Source organism: Thamnophis elegans, chromosome 12 (genome assembly GCF_009769535.1).
Source record: "Thamnophis elegans isolate rThaEle1 chromosome 12, rThaEle1.pri, whole genome shotgun sequence".
Lineage (NCBI taxonomy): Eukaryota > Metazoa > Chordata > Lepidosauria > Squamata > Colubridae > Thamnophis > Thamnophis elegans.
In genome coordinates this window covers 59,812,768-59,838,258 of record NC_045552.1, presented here as the reverse complement: position 1 = coordinate 59,838,258, position 25,491 = coordinate 59,812,768, and the positions used below count along the sequence as shown (strand labels likewise).

Here is a 25,491-nt window from a genome sequence, read left to right as displayed (position 1 = left end):
ATCCGAAAGGATGGACCCGAGAAGCAGAAAAGCTAGAAGAAAAGGAGAGAGGGAAAATGGGAAGGAAAAAAAAAAAGAGGAAGAGTTCAAGAGACGACCGATTCAAAGAGGAGATGGCATATCCAAAGAAGCGAAAGCTTTTTTACTTTTAAAGCAATACATACATACAGTTGGCTAATACAGAAAGGATCTCTGCCCCAGGTGAAAATGGCGGGCTGTATTGTCTAAAAAAGAAAAAAAGGCAGACTCATTTTGCTAAAGTGCATATAGAATTATTATGGGGGATGGCTATCCGAACTTGAATGCTGAAGGACAAACTGGAAAAGAAAAACTAAAATAAATGGGAAAAAAATGACTTGTAAACAAAAACTGTCTCTTTGGTTCATCTCTCTGGGTTCATTTCGCCAATGCACAGCCTGCTTTCCTCATGCAAGGATGGATATATATATCCATCCATCCATCTATACACACACACACACGCACACTAGCTGGATCGGGCCAGCCCACAGACCGAATGAGTCACACTGACCACACCCATATATAAGGCAACTGGCAGGTGGAACAGAGTTCTTTTCAGGTGGGGAGGGGGGAGTAGAACGTCTAACTCCTTAGCATCGACGCGTGTTAATATAATACTGTATTAAAAATACTGTTGATCTGATGATCATTTTGAGAAATCTTTTCTTAACGAGCACCTAGAAGCCAAGAGAAACATACGTGTCAAATTTCAATTTGTAGGTTTACAGTTCTGGAGATTTCGTGATGAGTGGTATTTGCCTTTTATATATATAGATTCTTGCACTCTTTTAAGAGATGCAGGGAGTTCTCGACTTACGACAGTTCGTTAGTAACCAAGTTAGACCGGCACTGAAAAAAAGTGACTCGGGAACTATTTTCACACGTAACAAACATTGCAGGCTCTCCCGCAGTCGGGATCAAAATTTGGAGGCTTGGCAACTGGCCCGTGTTTATTTTTATATTTCATTGATTTTTCTATTAATTACACTTCTTAGTGCTTATTAAACATCGGGTGGCTTGGATATTTCATTGGCTTAACGATACAAATTTACATTCTTAATCTCCACCCCTTTGTTCCAACCACGGGTAAAATAGATTCAGTATTTGATAAGTGGCTCACGTTTACGACGGGTGCAGCGTCCCAGGGCTACGTGATTCCCCTTCTGGCGAGCAAAATCGATGGACAAGGCAGGTTCGCTTAATAAACCGTGTGACCGACTTAACAAACGGCAGTGATTCACTTAACAATCATGGCAAGGAAGGCCGTTGAAGGAGGCAAAACTCAACCACCCTCTCGCTTAGCAAAAGAAGATCCGGGCTCGATTATGGCTGTAAGTCGAGGACTGCCTGGTATTCCCTTGGCTGCAAAACTCTACTTCCGTGTCAAAAGGACACTGTCGTAATAAGAGGACGGAGGAAACGTTTTGCGAGGAAGGGGGGGGGGACAACACCGTGTTTGTATGCTGTCACGACAACTATTGTGTATCACAAATTTCCTGACAGGGAGAAAAATAACCAGCGGAACGACCTACCACCAGGTGGGGGTTGGAGGAATCCCTTGGTGGGTGTGATGTTCATGCGTGGTCCTGAATATTGAAAGCCAGGAGGAGAAATTGGCTGCCACCGACCCCTCGCCCCCTCCACACATACAAGGCTCACCTCTGGGGAGGGGGGCTAGTCTATTATCCTCTCCTTCCACCCCCCACCCCCCAGAGCTGGTATAAAAGGCATCAGAGAAAGTTAAACATTCTTCCGGGCAAAGATGAGATTTCTGTGCCAGTTTAAATGGGAGGGCCATTTCACTACGTACATTTACAGAGCGAGTGAGGGTAATTCCCTAGAAATAGAATAGAATACAGAATAAGAATAAAACACAACAGAATAGAATAAAAATATAGGAATAGAATAAATATAGAAAGAGAACAGAATAGAGAGAGAGAGAGAGAGACAGAAGGGAGAGAGGCTTTTTAAAACGTCTTTATTCAAATATACAACTCCTATAGGAATAATAATAAAAAAAAACCAATCCATTTCAAAGTGCATCAAAGTCATCGGAACTGTCCCCAAAAATACAGTGTTGGCTGTGGCTTCCTTTCCCCTTCTCCAAGAACCCCCACCCCACCCCACCTGGAGGAAGTACCAAGGAAAGCGAAGGAGGTTTCCCTTCTCGGACATGAAGCTAACTGGAGATGATTTGACCAGGAGGCAGGAGGCGATGGTGGAATACGGCCTCCCCAATTGCTTCCCCGAGCAACAGATTTCCTGCTTTTGCTGCAAGTTTTAGCAAGGAGTTAAAAAGAGTTTGGCTACCGACTCAACGCTCACGGTTTTTTTTTTTTAAAGACAGATAAGAAAGAAATGAGCAACCACCCACTCCACAGCGCGATACTGCAAGGAAATACTTTTGGCTTTACTGTAACAGACATCGAGGGAAAGGGGGGAGGCCTCCCCCCCCCCACTTACCCTCCAGCCCAAATAACACCGGAGGGAGGGGAGGGAGGGAGGGTTTCTGGCAGCAGATAACGTGTCTGTAGTAAACCTCGCGGGGCCTCGCTGGTCGGTCAGACGGAAGTGTGGACGGGGGTGACGGCGGGAGAGGAGCCCCGCTCGGAGGAAGACGAAATGGAGCGCTTGGCGGCTTCCCGCTGCAGTTCTTCCACCCTCTTTTGAAGTTCGGTTCGGATGGCGAGGAGTTCCTTCAGGTTCTGGTGAATTGGCATCTGTTGGGACGGAATACAGGTTTCGGTTGGCTTTGAAAGAGCCCAGGGTCAACATTGTAAGAGTCTCCCAACTGTTCATCATTCAGCAGTCACAACTCTTAAAGTTAAAAGTGAGGATCCACATTCTTAAAAGGGAGGGAGGTAAGCAGTGGGGCACCACAAGGTTCTCTCTTGGGCCCAGGGCTCTTCAGTATCTTCCTAAACTAGACTTAGATGAGGGAAGAGAAGGGGAACTCACCAAATTTGCAGGGGATGCTAAGCTGGCAGGAGTAGCCAACACCCTAGAAGACAGGCTCAAGTTCCAGATGGATCTTCACAGACGTGAACCCTGGGCCCTCTCTAACAAAATGAAATTCAACGTAGAGAAAAGGGAAGTCTCACACTTAGGCAAGAAAAACCCAAAGGACACATATAAACTGGGTGAAACCGGGCTTGAGAGCAGGGACTGGGAGAGGCATCGTGGACTCTTAGTGGGCGACCAGCTAAACAGGAGCAAGTTCTGTACAGCGGCAGCCAAAAAAGCCAATGCAGTACTAAGCTGCATTAAGAGAGGGATACAATCAAGATCAAGGGAGGGACTAATACCTCTCTATAAAGCCCTAGTAAGGCCACACCTAGAATCCTGAATCCAGTTTTGGGCACCACACCATAAAAAAAGACGTTGAGACTCTAGAAAGAGTGCAGAGAAGAGCAACCAAGAAGATTAGGGGATTGGAGGCTGAAACATACGAAGAACAGTTCCAGGAACTGGGTATGTCTAGTCTAGTGAAGAGAAGGACCAGGGGAGATAAGATAGCAGTCTTCCCATATTTGAGGGGCTGCCACAGAGGGGAGGGGGTCCGAGCTATTCTGCAAAGCACCTGAAGGCCAGACAAGGAATAACGGATGGAAACTGACCAAGGAGAGATTCAACCTGGAAATAAGGAGAACATTTTCTGACTGAGAGAGCAATCAACCCATGGAACAGACGTTGCCTTCGGAAGTTATGGGAGCTTCATGACTGGAAGCTTTCAAGAAGAGGCTGGAAGACCATCGGTCAGAAATGGTGTAGGGTCTCCTGCTTGGGTGGGTTGGGGTTGGACTAGATGACCTCCAAGGTCCCTTCCAACTCTGTTCATCTGTATCGGTATCTTTTTGGGTCAATGTCTATGGAGGCTCTGAGGCATCCAGGGCACGGTGGTCCCCAGGGAGTTTTTCCGAAAGGCAACTGGATTTTCTTGCGTTGGAAAGAAAACGTTTCTCTTCTCATCCACCGAGGAGCTTCTTCAGTTCAGCTTCTTGGATGAGAAGCGAAAGGTTTTCAAGGAAAAAGGCAGGGAAGCCCAGTTGCCTTTTGGAAAAGCATCCCTGGGCCATCTTTGTGACTTGATTTGAACCTTTCCCTTCGAAACAACAAAACCCAAACTAGGGATGATCTGTAATGGAAGCAGAGGTGAATATGTGTGTGTGTGTGTATGTATGTGTGTATGTCTGTATGTGTGTATGTATGTATGCATGCATACATACATACATACACACACACACACACACACACATATATATATATATGTGTGTTTTTTTATTTGTGCTGATAAATATTATCAGCACAAATTAAAAAAAAACACAAATATAACAAAGGCAACAGTAAAAATATTGGGTTTCTTTCGTGATGGACTCTTGTGACGAGCCGAATGACAGATGATGGAAGCGGTTAGCTTCCTCCCATAATTGGGGCTTACCAGGGGTTGTAAAAATAATTGCAAATTCCAACTGAGAAATGCAGCAGGTCAAATGATGGGTGGGGATTTTATTTTATTTTTAAGAATAATCTTTCCACACTTGCCCGAAGCTCAAAGAGAAAAAAATTGTGGGCTTCTCGTTCCGTGGAGTTGCCCACGTCCAGGCATTGCAAAGCTGGCTGAGGAATATCTTAAAACCACCAAGGTTGAGAAACCCTCTTTTAAAACGTTTAGAAGAAACACTGAAATCTCTTTGCTGATTTGGAAGAAGGGGGGTGGGGGAGAATCACAAGGAAGGAAGGAAGGGAAGCTTAAACCCTCTCCCCCCCCCCCCCAGCTGTAAAGGTAGAAATTACCTTGCAGGAGGCTTGATAAATGACTAATTCAAGGTGACAGAGGTTTGGCCTTCCGGGACGGATAAGCCCTTCCCACCTGCTACACGGAGGCGTGTGGTGGGCAATTGTGGAGTTGCAGACTCAAGAGATCTGAAGGGCACCTGATCGCAGTTATATTTCCAAGGAGGAGCTCCTTCACGGACGTTTGAACACTGGGAGGCAGCTGTTCGCTTTCCGTGTTGTAATTTTACTACTGCAAATGCATGCATGTGTTGTAAAGGCAGGTGTGTGTGTGTGTGTGTGTGTTTATCGTCATTGATGAGACAATGGGCTGAGCAGCTACATTCCCACGCTACATTTAATCCCGTGGCTGAATTTGCCCTTTTCACGGGATTGTACAATACGCTGCGGCGTAAATTAATGGAAGGAGTGGGTTGGTGAAACACACTAGGCCTCTTACACACACAGGGAAAAACACACACACGCACACAAACCGAAGCTTAAAAGCCACTCAAATTTGGCCCGTTGTGGAAACGCTGCTGCTGGTAGGAATCCGGAGTCCTGGTTAGACTGGTAGGGATAACATGTGTGAATGTGTGAGAAAGGATTGGTTCTGGCTTGGACTGGTAAACCGCAGCGGATTTCACTTCGGGATTTATTAGGTGCTTAATTAAGGAGGCTTCTAGTGCTCCCCCAGCACAGCTAATTATAACAACCTAACCTGTAGATCAGAAATAGGCGGCGGCACGAGAGCCCAGCGAAGGGAAGGATGCGGAAATCACGAGCGAAGGGTGCGTTCTGCTAACGCAGCTTCTGTCTTGGCGACGAAGGCAGGCTTCAAACCGCCCCCATTTAAATGGGGATTTTTCTCTCTGTGCATCTGGGGGGGGTGGCCTGTCTTCCCCCCCCTCCTCTCTTCCAGCATTGTGTGGTACAACATTCACACCCACAAGGAGAGGCGCGAAAGCCAGCCGTATCGCTGCCGCGCACTTCAGGCATGGCTTGTTCCAAACTGTACGGAGCCAAACTCTCTAACGGAGGCGCCTGCGTCCCCTTTGCCAGCTCAAGGACACCCTTGATTCAAAGGGCTCTGCAGTGGATGGGTCTCTTTCTTCTCCCCCCCCCCTTTCTCCCTCCTCCCCCCCCCCCTAGGAAGAACAGCATCTGTCGGACGAAATGCCTATTTCAACCCCGCTGCTTCATTCTATAAAGCGATCCCACCCACTTGGTGGCTGCTAGGATGACGCCACGGAACGAATGGCCTTCGAGGGGGGCAGAATTTGAGCACCCAGCAATCACGCCTCTCTCCGAGGCACAAAGACAATGGGAGCTTTGGCCTTTTTGGGGGGGGGGGGGCTGGTTGACAGAGTGGCCATTCCCCTCTTCGGCCTAGGTCAGGGGTCTCAAACTCAATGTCATTGCAGGCTGCATCAGGGCTGTGTTTGACCTGGGGGAGGGGGGGCAGGGGTGTGGCTAGGGTAGGTGTGGCCAGCTTGATGCCACTTGTGTCGGGGGGGGGGGGGGCTCCTCTGGTGGTACCAGCGCGTTGCCAGCGAAAACGGGCTCCCGAGCTCTGAGAAGGGCTCCTGAAACAACAGGGAGCAGCCAGGAAGCCCGGCTGAAGATGTGTTTAATGGGACAAGTGGCCCATTCAAAAGATGAAAGAGATACTGAGGCTGTGGAAAGGGGGCAGAGAAGAGGAACCAAGGGGCCCGGAGGCTAAACGGGACGACGGGTCCAGTGAAGGAACTGTCTCCGTCTCCTCTAAGGAAGAGAAGCACAGCCGTTTCTTTCTTCAGAACGGCAGAGAGCCGTGATGGGCAACCTATGACAGGAACCCCACAGGTGGCACGCACAGCCCTCTCTGCAGGAACGCCAGCCATTGTCCCAGCTCAGCTGCACCACGCATGTGCACGGGCCAGCCAGTTGGTTTTTGGGTCTCCGCCGCGCATGTCTGGGGGGCGGGACGCATGCGGGAGATGTGCGTGCATGCATGGGGGGTTGAGACGCACATGGGGGTTGCATGCACATGCGCGGGGTCATGTGTGCACACACAGGAGTGGGGGGAGCATGGGAGGTCATGCGTGTATGCGTGGGCCACACACAGGGGGAAGTCAGGTGAGCATTGCATTATGGGTGCGCTGATGCGCTTTCGGCACATGATGCCAAAAAGGTTAGCCATGCCTGGCGCAGAGTCTCCTGCCACAGGCCCAGAACAGGAGCCTCCCACTTTGGCACATTTAAGGCTTCTGGGCTTTTGCCAAACATGGGATGTTTGCTGAGAAGTCAAAGCCACTCCGAGCAGCTTTCCAATCCAGTTGGTTTATGGCAGTTTATGGCAGTTGGTTTATGGCAGTGGTTCCCAAACTTGGCAACTTTAAGACTTGTGGACTTCAACTCCCAGAATTCTCCAGCTGGAGAATTCTGGGAGTTGAAGTCCACAACTCTTAAAGTTGGCAAGTTTGGGAACCACTGGTTTAATTGATCAATTGATTGATCAAAAATCCTCAGGGATGATCCACACCCTGGTCAGCCCTTCTTTCCTCTCCTGCCGTCGGGCGGGCAAGAGAGAGACGCACAGCCAGCCGAAGGAGCAGGCTGGGAAAGAGCTCTCATCCCTGGGCCTGTCAGACGCCGGAAGGCAACCGGGCACCAGAATCAGGCTTAATGGGAGAGACGTGCAGGGCCGGCGCAACGGGCAACATGGTTCATAGCGGTGTAACGTAATGTTCTATACATATCTGTATACATGGGAATGTGTGCTAGTTATTACTTATTTGGGTTTTTAAAGTTTCAATTTTGACTACTTTGCTTGAAGAACAGAACACAAGTCCTTCTCTTTCCACACGGAAACCACTTCTGAACTTCATGCTTGATGTGGAAAAGAATGAAACTTTGGTTTTGGGTTTTACAGATTAGACTGACAGGTTTTTATAGAAATGGCTGGTTGATACTATTATGGGGAGACCAAAAGTGGTGATTTGTTGTTCATGCCTTATTCTACTGAAACAGAGTGGGAAGTCAATGTTTCCTTTTCTTTTTTCCCTCTATCCTTCCTTACTTTTCTTTCCCCTTTCCCCTCACTGTCCTCTTATTTGCTTTTGTATTTTAGAATGCCTTATAAAAGGTATTATAAGGTATACAGGGATGTGGTGGCTCAGTGGCTACAACACTGAGCTTGTCGATCAGAAAGGTCAGCGGTCCGAATCCCTAGCGCCGCATAACGGAGTGAGCTCCCGTGACTTGTCCCAGCTTCTGCCAACCTAGCAGTTCAAAAGCAGGTAAAAATGCAAGTAGAAAAATAGGAACCACCTTTGGTGGGAAGGGAAGAGCGTTCCGTGCGCCTTTGGCGTTGAGTCATGCCATCCACATGACCACGGAGACGTCTTCGGACAGCGCTGGCTCTTCGGCTTTGAAAGGGAGATAAGCATCGCCCCCTAGAGTCGGGAACAACTAGCACATATATGCGAGGGGAACCTTTATCTTTAATCTATTTTTTTTTTAAATTCACAATCCTCTGGAGCCTGAAGACCTTCAGGTTGAATTTATCTTCTGTTCTAAAGTTAAATGAGTTGAAGATCTATTTGTGGCAAGACCGGATTCCTTCTTGGTCTGTTTTGGAAGGAACAAGCAGAACCCTTCAATTTGCCTGGCTGAGGGGCCGTCTGAGATCTATCCATGTTTATCGATCACAGACGACTTTAATACCTGCATGAATAATTGCTAATGAAATGTGGACTACAGCTTCTATTTAACTTTGTCACCAAGCTTTTATATCGGGAAGGGGGGGGGACTTAATAAAGTTTGCTGATTTATCTATTGTTATTTAAAACGTAAAACTAGGTTTGTGTCTGTTCTTCCTTACCAAAAGTTTTTTCCACACGAAGCTGCGATAAAACATTTCCTTCCTGAATTGTGGTTTCATCAAAACGATTTGTAGCAGTTGTGCTTCCCCCCCCCCTCCAAATTCCACACTAGGGCAGTGGCACATCCATCAGCTCGCAGCAGACTTATAATCATGGCTGGCCAGAAAGCTCTTTATCCTTGGGACCCGCTCGGGGATTTGGGAGAAAGGTTGAGACGCTATTTATTAGCTACTATTTTAGCGAAGGAAACTAGAGTCAGCACAAACGGAGAATCCGAGCTGGCAACCAAACGAACTTCCTAATAGGTCCTAGGAGGCAATGAGTGATTATGAGTCTTTCGCACCCAAAATGTCTTTCTCGGGCGGCAAAATCGAAAGGTAAGAGACGGAATACAAAGGGCTTATGGCCCAAAATCTTGGAATTCGGCTACTGAAAAAGCTTCCTAAAGGGAAGGGAATTCTCTTAAGTATCTAGGCATTTTAGATTAGTTTAGTTTAAGAGTTGGAAGGGACCTTGTAGGTCATCCAATCCAACCCACCCCTCAGGCAGGAGACTCTACACCATTTCTGACCGATGGCAGTCCAGTCTCTTCCTGGAAGCCTCCGGTGATGAAGCTCCCACAACTTCCAAAGGCAACTTCTGTTCCATCAGTTGATGGCTCTCACTGTCAGAAAGTTCCTCCTTATTTCCAGGTTGAATCTCTCCTTGGTCAGTTTCCATCCGTTATTCCTTGTCTTGCCTTTGAGTGCTTTGCAGAATAGCTTGACACCCCCCACCCCCTCTCTGGGGCAGCCCCTCAAATATTGGAAGATGGCTATCCGTCTCCCCTGGTTCTTCTCTTCACTAGACCAGCCATGTCCAGTTCCTGGAACCGTTCATCGTTATGTTTCAGCCTCCAGTTCCCTAATCTTCTTGGTTGCTCTTCTCTGCACTCTTTCTAGAGTCTCAACATCTTTTTTTATGGTGTGGTGACCAAAACTGGATGCAGGACTCTAGGTGTGGCCTTACTAGGGCTTTATGGAGTGGTATTACTCTCTCCCTTGATCTTGATTGTATCCCTCTGTTAATGCAGCCTAGGATTGCGTTGGCTTTTTTGGCTGCCGCTGCACACGGCTGGCTCCTATTTAGCTGGTCGTCCACTAAGAGTCCACGATGCCTCTCCCAGTCTCTGCTCTCAAGCCTGGTTTCACCCAGTTTATATGTGTCCTTTGGGTTTTTCTTGCCTAAGTGTGAGACTTCCCTTTTCTCTACGTTGAATTTCATTTTGTTAGATAGGGCCCAGGGTTCACGTCTGTGAAGATCCATCTGGAACTTGAGCCTGTCTTCTAGGGTGTTGGCTATTCCTGCCAGCTTAGCATCACCTGCAAATTTGGTGAGTTCCCCTTCTCTTCCCTCATCTAAGTCTAGTTTAGGAAGATACTGAAGAGCACTGGGCCCAAGAGAGAACCTTGTGGTGCCCCACTGCTTACCTCCCTCCCTTTTAAGAATGTGGATCCTCACTTTTAACTTTAAGAGTTGTGATTTCTATCTGCAGTTTTTCGTAGCAATGACAGAGTGACTATGTCCTGGGCTGTTTCCGGATGAAAGGGGGAGAAAGAAAGTCCAGCAGATCTAACCTCCTGTCAATCAGACCTTGGATTACTTCTATGAGGCAGTCAAAAGCTCCAAGATTTCTAGTTCAGGATTACTTGCTTCTGTCCCTTGTTTCTGCCCTTTGGATTCACAAAAGCTTACCTGGGGTCTCATGCGGGGGTCCCAACGTACATAGTAGTTGACCCACAATTCCAGGTGACTTAAGCTGGCTACTGGGTAGAGAACGTGGTTCTTGTAGTTGACATAGAAAGGGTTGCTGAAGTCTTCCACCTGGCTGTTGATGTAGGACCACAGAGAGACGGTTTTGGTGTTTATCTCCTGAGCAAAACGAACAAGGTTGTGAAAAGGTTATGCCTGCAATGTATATAGACAGCGTCTTGCCAGACTAAATTTATAATATTCTTAACCGAAATACCCTAGAGATTCTAGGGAGTGGCTGTCCTAAATCTTATCTTCCTAAATACCCTCTAATTTCCTCTTCCCACGGTCCTCCTTGTAGGAGAAGAGCAGGCAGAGGGCAGAGTTAAGTGCACCCTTAGTTCAGAATGCTGTTGTTGCCACAAGACACTCAAGTCCAGCCCCCTCCCCTCCTCTTGAATTCTGTTGGCCCGAATCCAGCGCCAATTCACTACTGATCATTAGTTGGCCGGATTCCTGTGTACAGCTAATCCTTGACTTACAACTCTTGGTTTAATGACTGTTTGAAGTTGCAATGGCACTGAGAAAGGGGATTTATGACCATTTCTCACACTTACGACCGTTGCAACATCCCCATGGTCACGTGGTTTAAAAATGCTTGGCAACTGGCATGTGTCTGTGAGTGTTGCAGTGTCCTGGGGTCGTGTAATTCCTTTTTGTGATGTGCAAAGGTCAATGGGGAAGCTGGACTCACTTAAAAACTGCAGAGATCCACCTAACACAGTGTTTCTCAACGTTGGCAACTTGAAGATGTCCGGACTTCAACTCCCAGAATTCCCCAGCCAGCATTTGCTGGCTGGGGAATTCTGGGAGTTGAAGTCCGGACATCTTCAAGTTGCCAACGTTGAGAAACACTGACCTAACAGCTGTGGCAAGGAATGTTGTAAAACGGGGCAAAACTCACTTAACAATTCTCTCACTTGGCAACAGAAATTTCGGGCTCAATTGTGGCCATAAGTTAAGGACTGGCCTGCATAGAATATTCTATGCGAGGATTATTTTAGAACACTGAGCAATAGTGCTGTTTTACGTTAACATTTATTGGGTTTATTAATATGTGGACATGTATGGTAAGTAGCAGGCTGGGGTAGCCATGATGCCCTCGTCACAGTGAGTGATGCCCGTTTGAGGCCAAGGCAGGTGGGAAACAAGATAAAAAACTGAAACAATGAAATGGTCTGAATGTCAGCAAATTCTACAGCATGGAATCAATGAAGTGCTACTATAGGAAAAACCAAAACAGGTACAATCTCTCATACCTGCCTAAAATATTGTGGGTTGTAATTAAACGGCTACGTTTTAACGTGGGTCATTAAAATTCTAAGTCGAGCCCCATCTTCCCTCTATAGCCGTTATTAAATCAAGCTTTCGGAATCAGAATCCATTATCTGATTCCTCTCGCAATTTCCTATTCCTCTGGTGCTCTAAAGCATCTGTTTCCACTACAGTCATCTCTTAAATGGCATTTTCTCTCCCCCCCCCTCCTTTCTTCTTTCCTATTTTTTCTTCTCCCTGAAAGAGGGAGCCGCGTTAGATTATCCCTTCATGAGAGGCTGAGAGGCTGTTCTGGCGAGGAGGGTGTAATTCAGCTCCATCTTGTGGCGCAGCTACGCAATTGGGCTGTGGCTCCTTCGAACACGAAAGCAAAGGGTATTTTAAAGCAACGGTCACCAACTGGGGATCTGGGAGAAAATTCTGGTGGTCCGCAGAAAAAATATTTGTATTTTTTAATATTGCACTAAATCAGGGGTCCTCAAACTACGCTCCCTGGGATGGATACGTGCAATGAACGCCTGTGTTGCTGCAGAGAGTCTCCCCCTTCGGGGTCTTTTTGTGAGGGTCGGAGGGCTTGGGGTCTTCTTCGGCCTCCTGGTGGGGGGCTTTGGGCGAAGGCTGAAGGGAAGCACCCCTGGTGGCGAAGAGCCGGAGGGCCTTGTTCCAGTGGGACTGCATCATGGCCTGGAACTGGCTGGCCATCTCAGCTCGCTGAGCCTCCAGGCGCTGGTACCTGGCCTTGCACTCCCACAGGTCTTCCCTCTGCTTGGAAAGCCTATGCTCCTAGTCCTCAGTGAGGTGCTTCTGCTGAGCCTCCTTCTCGGCCAGATCCAATTTAAACTGAGCTGTTTTGCCAACTCTCTCTCGTGATAGCTGCTTAGCTCCAATAATTGTTTCCTGTTGGCCCCAAGGAGCCTGGGCGGGCAGGCGAGGAGTGGCTGGGAGGGGAGGGGCGAGGAGAGGCCAGTGAGGCGCCCCTCGATATGAGTGACATCGAGTTGGCCACGCCCACCCAGTCACATGACCACCTAACTACGCTCACGCAGCCGGTCATTAGGCAGATCCTATTAGTGGTCCAAAGGATTTAAAATTCTGAATTTACTGGTCCCTGTGGTTTGAAAGATTGGGGAGTCCTGTTTTAAAAGACCCCACCTGCTCTCACACATTTGAGAGAAATCCTATCTAGCTGGAGCTTTTGGATGGCTTTGGTCCCACACGGTCAACGGGACTCAGAATGTAAAGGTAAACCCTCCGTTTTTACCCGGTTTGCAACTTCTAGTCCTGAAAACCGAGGATTCTTACAGTCGGCGCCATAAGGAACATTTTATGACCCAAAATGTAGACATTTAACCCACTGGGAGAAACATCAAACTCCAAACACTTCAGTGTCAGATTATGGCCTTAAGCTGGTCATTTCAGCTAGAAACGTTAATTGCTCTTAAGGGCAGGAATTGTGTTCACGACAAAGACTTCAGTGCTGGGTTTATGGCGTTTGGCGCCGTTTCCCACTTCAAGTGAGAGATGAACATTTGAATCTTTTCAAGTTCTACAGGAGTGTTGACATCTAGCCATTGGAAGACCTGTGGACTTCAACTCCCAGAATTCCCCAGCCAGCAGAGTCTTCAAGCGGCCAAGCGCGGATATCCCTGCTCTACAGCAAAAGGAAAAAATAACCCCGAAATTTTCTTCCTTGCCGTTTTATCAAATCATCATCACGCACACCGACTGTTTTACCTCTTTCACTCGCTGATGTTCTGAGTTGTACAGAAAGGTGCCGAACAGACAGCTGTACAGGTGATCCAAAATGTTGATCAAAAACAGCTCGTTGAATTCGAAGGCGGCTGGGAACTAAAGCGGGAAGAATACACATGTTTATCTTTCCCCCATTAGTAAAAAGCAACCCGCTTTTCATTGAAGCAAATAGATTTTTTTTCGTGGACGGGAAATGTTTCTTACAACATGCTCAAGTAAGCTAGCGCGGTTCAGTGACAGTCACAAGAGTTGGAAGGGGCCTCGGAGGTCATCTAGTTCAACCCCCTGTTCACGCAGGAAGACCTCTACTATTTCTGAACATAATGGCGGCCCAGTCTCTTCTTAAAAGTTTCCATCACTATGATCCCAATGATGCAGGAAGGATGCCCAGTGGCCCAGCTGCCCAGATCCCAGTTCTTGCAGAGGCCCACATTGGCCAGTTAATCTAAGCAAGATGTGAAGGTTTATGACAATCCAAAGGCAAGAACTCAACTGCTTTGTGTGAATGCTGGACCTCGATATTCCTGAAGTGGGTTTCTATCTTTCTACCGAAGACAGGAGGAGTCCTTTGATTTGAAGGTGCTAAGCAAGTTGGGCAAACGATGGGCTGCAACCCTATTGCTCCGTGGTATCATACGGATTGTTTATTAATTTAGAAAACTCATGGCGAGTGGTATTAGGATGACTAGGATCACGATTCATCACTTGTAGCTTTTATGTGCGGTGAGCGCTTATGCACCGGGGACAAATTCCTTGTGTGCCCAACCACACCAGGCCAAGAAAGAATCCTGTGTTTCAATACTGACAGAAGTTCTGGGTGCTCCAACACTGGAAGTTTTAAAAGAGAGACTGGACAACCCTTTGCCTGAAGTGCCAGAGGGCAGGGATGGCTACCTTTTCCAGACCAAGTGCCCAAACCACACCCAAACCCCCAAAATGCAATGTGTGCGTGGCACCCGTGCATACGCCCTGCCCCCATGCATGCACACACCCCACGTATGCGCGACAAGAGACTTGAAGACCAGCTGTCTGGGGGAGGCACGCACGCATATGTGGTGGAGCTGAGTTGAGGTGACGGCTAGTGTCTCCATAGAGGGCGCTGAGTGCCAATTCTGGCACACAGGTTCGCCATCACGGCTATAGGGTTTCCTGAGTAAGCAGGGGGTTGGACTAGAAGACCTCCAAGGTCCCTTCCAACTCTTCATTCCAATATACTCCATTCTTTACTTTCTTGCTCTATTCTACTCTACTCTATTCCTACTCCTATTAATTTAGAAAAGACAGTAATCAGGAACAAATAAAAGCAAAGTTTTTCCTCCAAGCCCAAACACCCAGCGGAAAAGTAACAGGGCTTCAAAATCTTCCTAAAGGCCAAGAGGTTAGGGACCTTCCGTATCTCAGGATCCAGGTATTGCTGGAGGTGAGGTGGAGATGGAAAGGTGGCCAGAAGGAAGCTGAGAAGGCATGGCTTTTTTCAAATAAGGTCTCCTTTGTAAAAGCTTAACTAAGAACACTCGGTTAGCAATTCCAAGAATCACTTTTGTTTAGGGATGAGCAGAAAGTAAGGTTGGAACTGTTACACGAAGTGACCAGGTACCTCAAGTACTATCGCTTTTATAAATGATGTCCTTAAAAACCTTAAGAAAAGAAGCTTTGTTATTAATTTGTTCTGAATTGGGGAACCTCAAGGCTTTGCACGCCCTTAATTAGATGCTTTTGATATGTATTTATATTGATTAAATATTGATATTTATAAATTCAAGTTTATCGGTCTCGTGTGAGCTCATGCTAAGCAGAAAAGACAACAAACATCACTCTAGGTTTTCTGCTTGAAAACCAGTCTCACTCGAACCCTTTCTGTGTTAGCTTCCAAGAGTCTTTCTTAGCAGAAACAGGTTAAACAAGTAAAAAAAATAAAGGAATCAATGTGTTTTAAGTTCTCACCTGCTTCGTCATTTGCCAGACACAATCAATGAACTGCAGGAACATGGGGGATCTGTCAGCATCTGCGTGATCGTGATCTCCGTGACCGACTCGCTGTAGGGGAGGGAAACAAAAAGGAACTCAGAGAACCATTTTCACGGGGGGGGGGGGGGGGGAAACCAGCTGCTTTTTGAAAACCTGGACGATGGAGAATCTCCATAGACAACCCAAGTGGAATGTCTCCATCACCCAGGTTCATGGTTGTCCCAAAGGGGCTTTTTCTTCAAGACACAACTGGACTTTCTTGTGTTTTCTTTGAAGACGTTTCTCTTCTCATCCAAGAAGCTTCTTCAGCTCCGACTGGATGGTGGAGAATGGAAGGATTTATGCTCCTTGCAGGCAGATTTGATTTGATTTGATTTTTGATTTTAACTTCATTTGTATGCCGCCCTTTTCCCTGAGGGGACTCAGGGCGGCTCACAATTCAAGGGGAGGGAAGGACAAACAAGTTACAAACATGAAGACAATACATCGTTAAAAAGCGCAACAGTCATACTATTCGAGTGGGGTTGAAGTCTTTAGCCCCAGGCCTGTCGGAACAGCCAGGTTTTAAGGGCGATGCGGAAGGCCTGGAGGGTGGTGAGGTTACGAATCTCCACAGGGAGCTCGTTCCAGAGGGTCGGAGCAGCCACCGAGAAGGCTCTCCTCCGGGTAGTCGCCAGTCGACATTGACCGGCTGATGGGATTCGGAGGAGGCCTAATCTATGGGATCTTATTGGCCTAGTGGAGGTAATTGGCAGTAGGCGGTCTCTCAAGTACCCAGATCCAATACCATGAAGGGCTTTGTAGGTGACGACTAGCGCCTTGAAGCGTACCCGGAGATCAACAGGCAGCCAGTGCAGCTCGCGGAGGATAGGTGTTATGTGGGTGAATCGAGGCGCACCCACGATCGCTCGCGCGGCTGCATTCTGGACCAGCTGAAGTCGCCGAATACTCTTCAAGGGCAGCCCTATGTAGAACACATTGCAGTACTCCAGCCTAGAGGTCACAAGGGCACGAGTGACAGATGGTCATTTGCAGCCTTTTAGGCAATCGTTGAGGCCACTTGGAAGTTTATCTGTGTCCTCAGGAGGGTCACTTGAGTAGCGCAAATGGGTGTGGAGCCTTCGTGGAACTGCCGAAAGGATCTGTGTTGTGGACTGGAAGTAGATGATGATGTTCCCCTCACTTTCTGTTGAGAGGGAGCTGTTCAATTTGGACATAGGTGGCCCCTTTGACACAGACAGGATGAGGCTTGGATGAGAAGCATCTTCAAAGAGAAACCAAAACGTCCAGTTGCCTCTTGAGAAAAAAAGCCCCTTGGGAGGACCCAAGAGGAAGTTGCTAAACCAGAAACCAGGAATGGAGATCGGCCTCCTTTGGCGAACCGTCTCCGCTGGCGCTTTGGAGGGACTGCTGCCCTCTTGAGTTTCCACACTTAAATCCCTGAGTGATCCCCTTTCCGTCTGGCATGATGATGCTCACCAGGGCAAAGCGATGCCCGAAACTCATCCACTCCTTCTCCAAGAGGACCTCGAAGCCTTTGATGGTCCGGTAGTAGCTGTCCAGCATGAGCATCGCCAAGGAAGTCAACTGAGCGGTCCGGTCCCAACCATCGCTGCAATGAACCACCACCGAAGTTTTCCCAGACTCAATTTTGTCAGCAATTCTCACAGCTCCGGCCAGAAGCATCTTTTAGAAAAAAAGAAAAAAAAATCCAAGTTGAGATACAATAGAATAAGGGACCTTGGAGGTCTTCTAGCCCAACCCCCTGCTCAGGCAGGAAACCCTGTACCATTTCAGACAAATGGCTATCCAACATCTTCTTAAAAACTTCCACTCTTGAGGCATTCACAACTTCTGGAGGCAAATTCTGTTCCACTGGATTAGTTGTTTTAACTGTCAGGAAATTCCTCCTTAGTTCTATGTTGCTTCTCTCTTTAATTAGTTTCCACCCATTGCTTCTTGTTCTACCCTCAGGTGCTTTGGAGAATAGCTTCACTCCCTCTTCTTTGTGGCAACCCCTGAGATATTGGAAGACTGCTGCCATGTCTCCCCTGGTCCTTCTTTTCATTAAACTAGAGTCTAGACACACCCAGTTCCTGCAACCGTTCTTCATATGTTTTAGCCTTCAGTCCCCTCGTTCTCCTTTTCATCAAAGGTATCTTCCCGCCTGCCAGCCATTTGGAAGCCTGCCCTTATTGATAAACGATCCCTAACATGATGAATGGCACCAGGCCCACACTCACAAGAGCCACACAGGATGTCACCACCAAACACCCACAAAGAAAGCAGACAAAACCCCACACTGATGAGGAGGCACGGCCGAGGACCAGAAGCCAGACTGCAAATGCACCATTAGCCTCTTCAAACCCCTCCCATCCTTACATGAAACACAAACCCCCAACCAATCAGAACACACCTCCACCCAATCAGGACACAGCCAAGCCCCCACCCAATCAGTTCAAACCCCGACTGGCAGTTAAAAGGAAGAAACAGCCGAGATCTCACATTGCTCCTGGAAGCACCGAGCCTGAAGATGACGAATGAGACTTTGTCGAAACGTCGCCAAGACATCTCCAATTTTACGCGGGAGAAAACCCAAATAACTAGAGACCTACATACTAACACCCGCGAAAACCTCAGAAAACAAATATATACACATATACATATAGATATACATATATATGATTTAAAATATATTTGATATGAATTGTAGGTGATGACTGTGGAAGGGATGCACGGAAGTTTTTGTAACCAATCAACACACTTTCTACAATTTATAATGGAAGATGGTTTTTTTTGGGGGGGGGGGTTGTGTGTTTTGTCTGTTTGTGTTTATTCAAAAATAATAATTTATAAATAAAATAAAATAATTACTTCGATAGAAAATCTTTCCCGACGGGAGAGAGAAGACAGCCTAGAGAGAAGCATCATATAAGCACGGTATGATCCCACATTCCTTCCATTACCCGTATATATTCCAGCCAGTGCGTACTCTCCACGTTGGACAGCCAGCGGGATTCATCGATGGTGGGGTAAACGATTTCTTTCAGCTTGCGCAGCGATTCCCTCATCACGTGGATATTCGGGATTTCCAAGAAGATCAGTTCCACGTTGGGATAGGCACTTTCGCTTTCGTAGCCTCCGCCTTTGGTCTGAAATTACAATGGGTCACCCCTGTGCATTACGCGGAGAAACAGTTTGGTCCAGTGGTTCAGGCGCCAGGCTAGAGACCAGGAGGTGGTGAGTTCTAGTCCTACCATCTTGGGCATGAAAGCCAGGTGAGTGACTTTGGGCCAATCACCAGGATACGGTGAGTTCTAGTCCCGCCTTAGGCATGAAAGCCAGCTGGGTGATTTAAGCCAGTCTTGCTCTCTCTCTTTCTATCTCTCTGCCCAACCCACCTTGCAGGGTTTTTGGTGTGGGGCCCATAGGAGGAGGAAGGAGTATTAGCTATGTTGACTGCCTCAAGTTATTTATAAAAATAATAAAGGTGGGATAAACATAAATAAAGAACAATGAAGGCTCAACAAGTTGACATTCCAACAGAAACCAAATTGCACTTTTTTTTTTGGCTTTGCCGATGCTCCTTTAATCCCCCTTCCCCCTCCTCCTTGGTGCCTCTCCTACCTTGTTGGTGTCGGCGACGTTGTTCTGCCTGGCGTCAAAGATGAAGAGCTTGTGCGACTGAGCGTTGGCGTCCATGATGGTCTGCAAGTACTTCTCGTCTTCTTTGCACTGCTTGTCGTTAGGCCCGATGAGGGGCTGGCTGCACCGGGTGAGGGTGGCCTGGCTCTCGGGGTGGATCCAGGACAACACCTGGATTAAGGGGGATCGGGGGAGGATCGGGGGGGGGGAGTGGAGAGAAAGGAACTAATTTACAAATAAAAGCTCTTGCTGACCCTCACGTTAAATGGGATGCATTGAGAAGATGCAATTAACCAATGGGAAGCAATCACTGTACAAAAGAGCAATAGCAATAGCAGTTAGACTTATATACCCCTTCATAGGGCTTCCAGCCCTCTCTAAGCGGTTTACAGAGTCAGCATATTGCCCCCAACAACAATCCGGGTCCTCATTTTACCCACTTCGGAAGGATGGAAGGCTGAGTCAACCTTGAGCCGGTGAGATTAGAACCGCCGAACTGCAGAACTGCAGTCAGCTGAAGTGGCTGCAGTGCTGCACCCTAACCACTGCGCCACCTCGGCTCTTCCGAGCAAGAACAGAATAACAGAGCTGGAAGGGAACTTGGAGGTTTCTAGTCTGACCCCCTGCTTAGGCAGGAAGCCCTACACCATTTCAGACAAATAGCTGTCCGGTCTCTTCTTAAAAACCTCCAGTGTTGGAGAACCCACAAGTTCTGAAAGCAAACTGTTCCACTGGTTAATTGTCCTCACTGTTAGGAAATTTCCCCTTTAATTCCAGGTTGCTTCTCTCCTTAATTAGTTTCCATTTATTGTTTCTTGTCTGGCCATTCAGTGTTTTGAAGAATAGGTTGACCCCCCTCCTCTCTGTGGCAGCCCCTCAAATATTGGAAGGCTGCTCTCCTGTCTCCCCTGGTCCTTCTCTTCACTAAACTAGCCAGGCCCAGTTCCTGAAACCGTTCATCGTATGTTTCAGCCTCCAGTCCCCTCATCCTCCTGGTTGCTCTTCTCTGCACCCTTTCTAGAGCCTCAACGTCTTTTCTGTATTGTGGTGACCAAAACTGAATGCAATTTTCCAAGAATAGCAAAAAACCCACAGACAACTATTTTTATACAACTCTGCCCACTTAAAACGCCTGGAACACCTATTACGTCTCCTCCCGTTCTTTCACTGAGCTCCTTGAATTTTAGTACTAGAGTCTGCAGATCCTTGCATTGTCAGCTATCAGATTAATTTTATTAGCATAGCACAGGTTATCAATGTTTCTTGATAGAGCCGTGGTGGTGCAGAGGTTTGAATGCAGCATTGCAGGCTAATTCTGACCACTGCCAGGAGTTCGATCCTGACCGGCTCGAGGTTGACTCAGCCTTCCCTCCTTGCAAGGTGGGTCAAATGAGGACCCAGATTGTTGGAGGCAAGAGGCTGACTCTGTAAACCCCTTAGGGAAGGCTGTAAAGCACTGTTTGAGTTTATTAGGACTTGTATGCCGCCCACTCACGAAAGACTCAGGGCGGCTTACAGAAAAAGAAGGGAGGGGAACATATAAAAATTAAAAAGTACAAACATTAAAATCACACAACATTCATAACATAAAATGGGGCTGGATAAATCAACAGCCCCAGGCCTGCTGGAAGAGCCAGGTCTTAATTGCTTTGCGGAAGGCCGGGAGAGTAGTAAGGGTCCGGATCTCCACGGGGAGATCGTTCCATAAGGCCGGAGCAGCTACAGAGAAGGCCCTTCCCTGGGGGGTCGCCAGCCGACATTGACCGGCAGATGGAATCCGGAGGAGGCCTAATCTGTGTGATCTTATAGGTCTCTGGGAGGTAAATGGCAGGAGGCGGTCTCTCAGGTAGCCAGGTCCTCTAAACCATGAAGGGCTTTAAAAGTAAAGCCCTTCACTGTGAAGCGGTATATAAGTCTAAGTGCTATTGCTTGCTATTGCTGGCTAACTCTGCCCACTGCCAAGAGTTCAGTCCTGACCAACTAAGGTTGACTCAGCCTTCCAAGGTGGGTAAAATGAAGACCCGGATTGTTGGGGAAAAGAGGCTGGGCTCTGTAAACCGCTTAGAGAGGGCTGGAAAGCACCATGAAGCGGTATATAAGTCTGCTAAGTGCTATTCTTTCTCCACTTTTAAAACCCAGCACATCCTCTTTCAATACAGCTTTCCTTAATATAAATTCAGCCGATATCCTTGAGGAATGATCTGGTTTATAATTAAGCGTTCATGAAAACATGTCAGTTACGGTAGGAGGGTGCGATGAAGTTTGATATCAACATTTTGAATCTCAGCCTTACTTACTGGAACTCTGCCTTTCGCTCTGAATGCAGCCACCCGGGAGACGTCTTCGTCTTTGACGCTGGTTGGCACAACAAGAACGGCAGGATATGTGTCACAAAATTCATACATGCTGTTAATTTTGGATATTTTCCAGCTCTCGTTGGGTAAACCCTTGAAAACAAAACATTTTTATATACATCAAACTTTGAAAATGAGAAACCGACTGCAGGAAGCAATCGTAACCGAATTGTTATAAATAATTCGGTAGAGTATTTTATTTTTATTTTCTGGATTAAAAATTACACAAATGCAGTATAATGTTTGGGAACACAGCAGGCAGGCAGCTTAAAGTTTAAAATTCCTGGTGCGAATATTAAACAGGTAAGACACCTGTTATTTTCCCTACTCTTAACGTATTGTGTTAATGTGTTATATCCATTTAGCTCAATTGTATACTGTACACAACCTTGAGTAATTTTGGCAGAGAATTGATAGTCAAATATATGCATTCATTATGATTATTTTCCTATTGGCAGAGACAAATATCCTCCAGAATGTACTTTGTATTCAAACCATTCAAACCATTCAAACCATAATATGTGTATGCACCTTTTGTAATAAAAGGTTGCACACTTCACATGATACGTCCACAGCAGGAGTGGTATTCACTTACTTTCTCTACTGGTTCACAAATGTCAGCACTGTGGATGTGTCTTTGGCAAAAAATGGCCTAAATGGGATGCTGTAGAGCCAGGGTGGGTGGGCGGGGCCAGCCACGATTTCTGCTACCAGTTCGGGCGAAGGAATCCGAACCGGTAGGATGCCACCTGTGGCCCAGAGATGCTAGATAGTGAAGTGGGCGGCCTATCAATTTAATAAATGAATAAAATAAAATCTATTGATCAATCCATCCACATGGTTTCCACTTCACAGGAAGGAATGGAATTAGCTTTCACACTGATTTCACTGTGAAGTAGCTAGTACTTGGATGAATGAAAAGACACGCACACTTACTAGATGAGTTTTCACACTTGAAGTTGATAAAATACACTTGTAGTTGAGGATTCCTTGGTGCTCTCTGAGCTTGGTGGTTTTCTTGCAGAAGTTTCATTACCAAACTAGGTAACATCATCCATGCTGGTCACCAAGTTATCTAATTTGGCAATGAAACGCCTTCAACCAAGCTCAGAGAACCCCGAGGAGCCCTTATTCCAACCCTGAGCTATAAATATTCTTCCTCCTACTTGTAGTTGTGTCTTCACAAAAGAGGCAGAAGAACCTCAAACTTAGAATCAAGATGTTCAAAAGGCGTCCACCTGGAGTTAGGTAGATGTTCCACCCAGGCCGTTCAAACATCTCTACTCAAATTCATGAGGACTCATACTTGTAGTTGTGTCTTCACCAGGGGTGAAATGCTCTGAAGTCTGCTACCGGCTTGCTTCGCGCTCGCAGGCGCACTGCAGGCGCTAAGAAGCCTTTTCTGAGTCTGCAACGGTAAGTAGAACAGCCAGGGGGAGGGGAAGAGCTGGGCCCCACGATTTAGATTAGCTACAAAGCAGGATTTCCGGCTTTCTAGCCAATATAAATTGCGCGGCACAGCTGATCATCGGAACCTTTTTTAAGCACCGGTTTTTACTACCGATTCGGACATTTCACCCCTGGTCTTCACAAAGGAGGTAGAAGACAGAAGAACCTCGAAGTAAGGACCAAGATGTTCAAAAGGAATCTACCTGAAGCTGGGTAGCCCTTCAAACATCTCTACTCAGATTTATGAAGATTCATCCCTTCAGCCGTCATCTCTCAACGCCTGGTCAACAATTCCACATCCTCTCCGGGATGAAGAAACAGGACCTTCTCTACGGGGCCAAGGAATATAAGGGCGAGGGAGCAGGGCATCCTGCTTATTGTAAAGGTGCCTGTGTATATACGCCGGACGCTCGATATTGGATGGCATTTCAAAGGTGGAAATCAACCGGGCTCACCTGTCTTTTATACTCTGCCACCGGATCATAAACCTTCCAGCCGTTAGTAGGAAATTTCTCTTTGTAACTGAAGGCGAAGAAGGGCTGAAGGAGGGAAGAAAAGCCAAAAATCAGGGCCACTGAGCTCCGTCTCTTCATCTCCACAGAGATCTAGTTGTCAGAAGGAAGAAGGGAGCTACGGGACAGCAAACTCATTTTTAATATTATAGGTAGTCCTCGACTTACAACACTTCATTTAGTGGCCGTTCAAAGCAGTGGTGGCTTCCGGCAGCCGCTACTGCCGGTTGGCTCAGGGATGCCCTGTGCATGCGAGCATGCGCAGCAAAACAAAAATTGCACTGCGCATGCGCAGAAGTAAAAAACAAGACGGAGGCGCCTACAGAGGTGCCAAGAGAACCGATTCGGGGCCGTGGGAAGCCTGGGTGTCTGCCGGTTCCAGCGACTCAGGCCGCCAGGCTACTCCCCATCCGGCCGAACTGGTCCGAACTGGTCAGAACCCATCGCTGGTTCAAAGCCACCACGGGGCGGAAAAAGGGGACTTATGACCATTTTTTCACACTTATGACCTTTGTCGTAAGCTCCATGATTAAACCCCGTGATTAAAATTGAGACGCTTGGCAACTGGCTCGTACTTATGACCGTTGCCGTGTCCCAGAGACACGGGGTCCCCTTTTGCGAACTTCTGACAAGCAAAGTCAATGGGGAAGCTGTTAACAGCTGGGTCACTGCCGTGATTCACTTCACAACTGTGGCAAGAAAGGTCGTAAAATGTGGGCAAACTCACTTAACAACGGTCTTGCTTAGTGACATAAATTGGGGTTCAATTTATTTATTTATTAGACTTATATACCGCTTCATAGGGCTTTCAGCCCTCTCTAAGCGGTTTACAGAGTCAGCATATCGCCCCCCACAGTCCAGGTCCTCATTTCACCCACCTCGGAAGGATGGAAGGCTGACTCAACCTTGAGCCGGTGAGATTAGAACCGCTGAACTACAGATAACAGTCAGCTAAAGTGGCCTGCAGTACTGCACTCTAACCACTGCGCCACCTTGGCTCTTATGATGTCGTCAATGATGTTGTTAAGTCGAGGTTGTAAGTAATTGACTGGCACAAGCCAGTCCCCCTCTTCTCTCTCTCTCTCTCTCTATTCTCCCCATGGCTGTTAGGGACAAAATTAAACTTGTCCTCCTAGCATCCGTGATAATATTTACGACTTGTGATTGTGGGAAAAAAATATCCCCGTATTTACATTCCTTCCTTCTTCCTTGTGTCTTTTGCTAGGGAAGAACTTCTCCTTCAGGCTTACCAGGTCGTGAGAAAGAGGAAATGCTCGGGTAATCAGGTTCTGGAAGATCTCCAGTCTCTGCTCTTCCTGTTTATAAGCAAGCCGCAAGTTTCTCATATCCTGTCGAAAGATATCTTTAGTTCTGACGGGTTATATATTGAAAAAAATTACAGCACGTTATAGAAATTTAAGCATTTTGCATTGGTGATTCTCTGTTGTGGCCCGCCAGAGGCCAGCAGAGCTGGTAGCAGATTTGGACAGTGAGGAGGTTGGGGGGGGGGGGGAACCTGGGCCAGTCCTGGAGTCTGGGGAAGGCTTCGATGAGGGCTCTGCGTCAGAGGCAGAGAGGGGGCCAAGGGCATCTGGCTGTTCTCAGCTGCCTTCAGAGCTAGACAGCAGTGAGGCAGAGGAACAGCTGGGGCCTGTTCCTAGTGTGCGCATGCGCAGAGCTGCCAGAAGAAAAGAACAGCTCAGAAATCAGGCTCGACTTGGGAGTAAAGCCACAGGTGGACGGTGAATGACCCCTCCCACAGGAAATAAAGGAGGAGCGAAAGGAGAGTGGGCTTTTGCAGGAAACAATTCATTCGTCCAGTTGTTAGATTCATTTCAGGAGTGTGAAGATCTGTCCGTGAATCTCAGAGACTCTGTGCCCAGACTTTCCTTGCACAGCACCTCATTTGGACAATATTTACATAGCAGCTTTCCAAGCTAGATAAGGTCTGTGGTCACAACTTCACCTTTGGAAGACTGTTTGCCAGGCCTTTGCTGATTGTGAATGAGAGGAATTCACATTCGTTTAATAAAAGGGGTTTTGTCAGGACCAGGACTCTGCCTCTGTTTTTTGGGGAAGCCTGGGTCA

At 47.3% G+C, this 25,491-nt stretch overlaps 1 protein-coding gene across 2 annotated transcripts in view; it reads right to left on the bottom strand.

Annotated features, from left to right (window-relative positions):
* Window positions 1-1,979: 1,979 nt before the first annotated feature.
* MTMR1 (myotubularin related protein 1) overlaps window positions 1,980-25,491 on the bottom strand; it is a 35,490-nt gene continuing 11,978 nt past the window's right edge. For both annotated transcript variants that reach the window (XM_032227556.1, XM_032227557.1), the window contains 10 exons: window positions 24,654-24,752; window positions 23,347-23,430; window positions 21,386-21,535; window positions 19,071-19,259; window positions 18,410-18,595; window positions 16,923-17,129; window positions 15,420-15,512; window positions 13,458-13,571; window positions 10,392-10,568; window positions 1,980-2,738 (listed from right to left, as the gene is read on the bottom strand). In XM_032227556.1, the coding sequence (XP_032083447.1) occupies window positions 2,580-2,738; window positions 10,392-10,568; window positions 13,458-13,571; window positions 15,420-15,512; window positions 16,923-17,129; window positions 18,410-18,595; window positions 19,071-19,259; window positions 21,386-21,535; window positions 23,347-23,430; window positions 24,654-24,752 (1,458 nt within the window). In that variant the 3' untranslated portion in view covers window positions 1,980-2,579. The remainder of the gene's footprint in view (window positions 2,739-10,391; window positions 10,569-13,457; window positions 13,572-15,419; window positions 15,513-16,922; window positions 17,130-18,409; window positions 18,596-19,070; window positions 19,260-21,385; window positions 21,536-23,346; window positions 23,431-24,653; window positions 24,753-25,491) is intronic.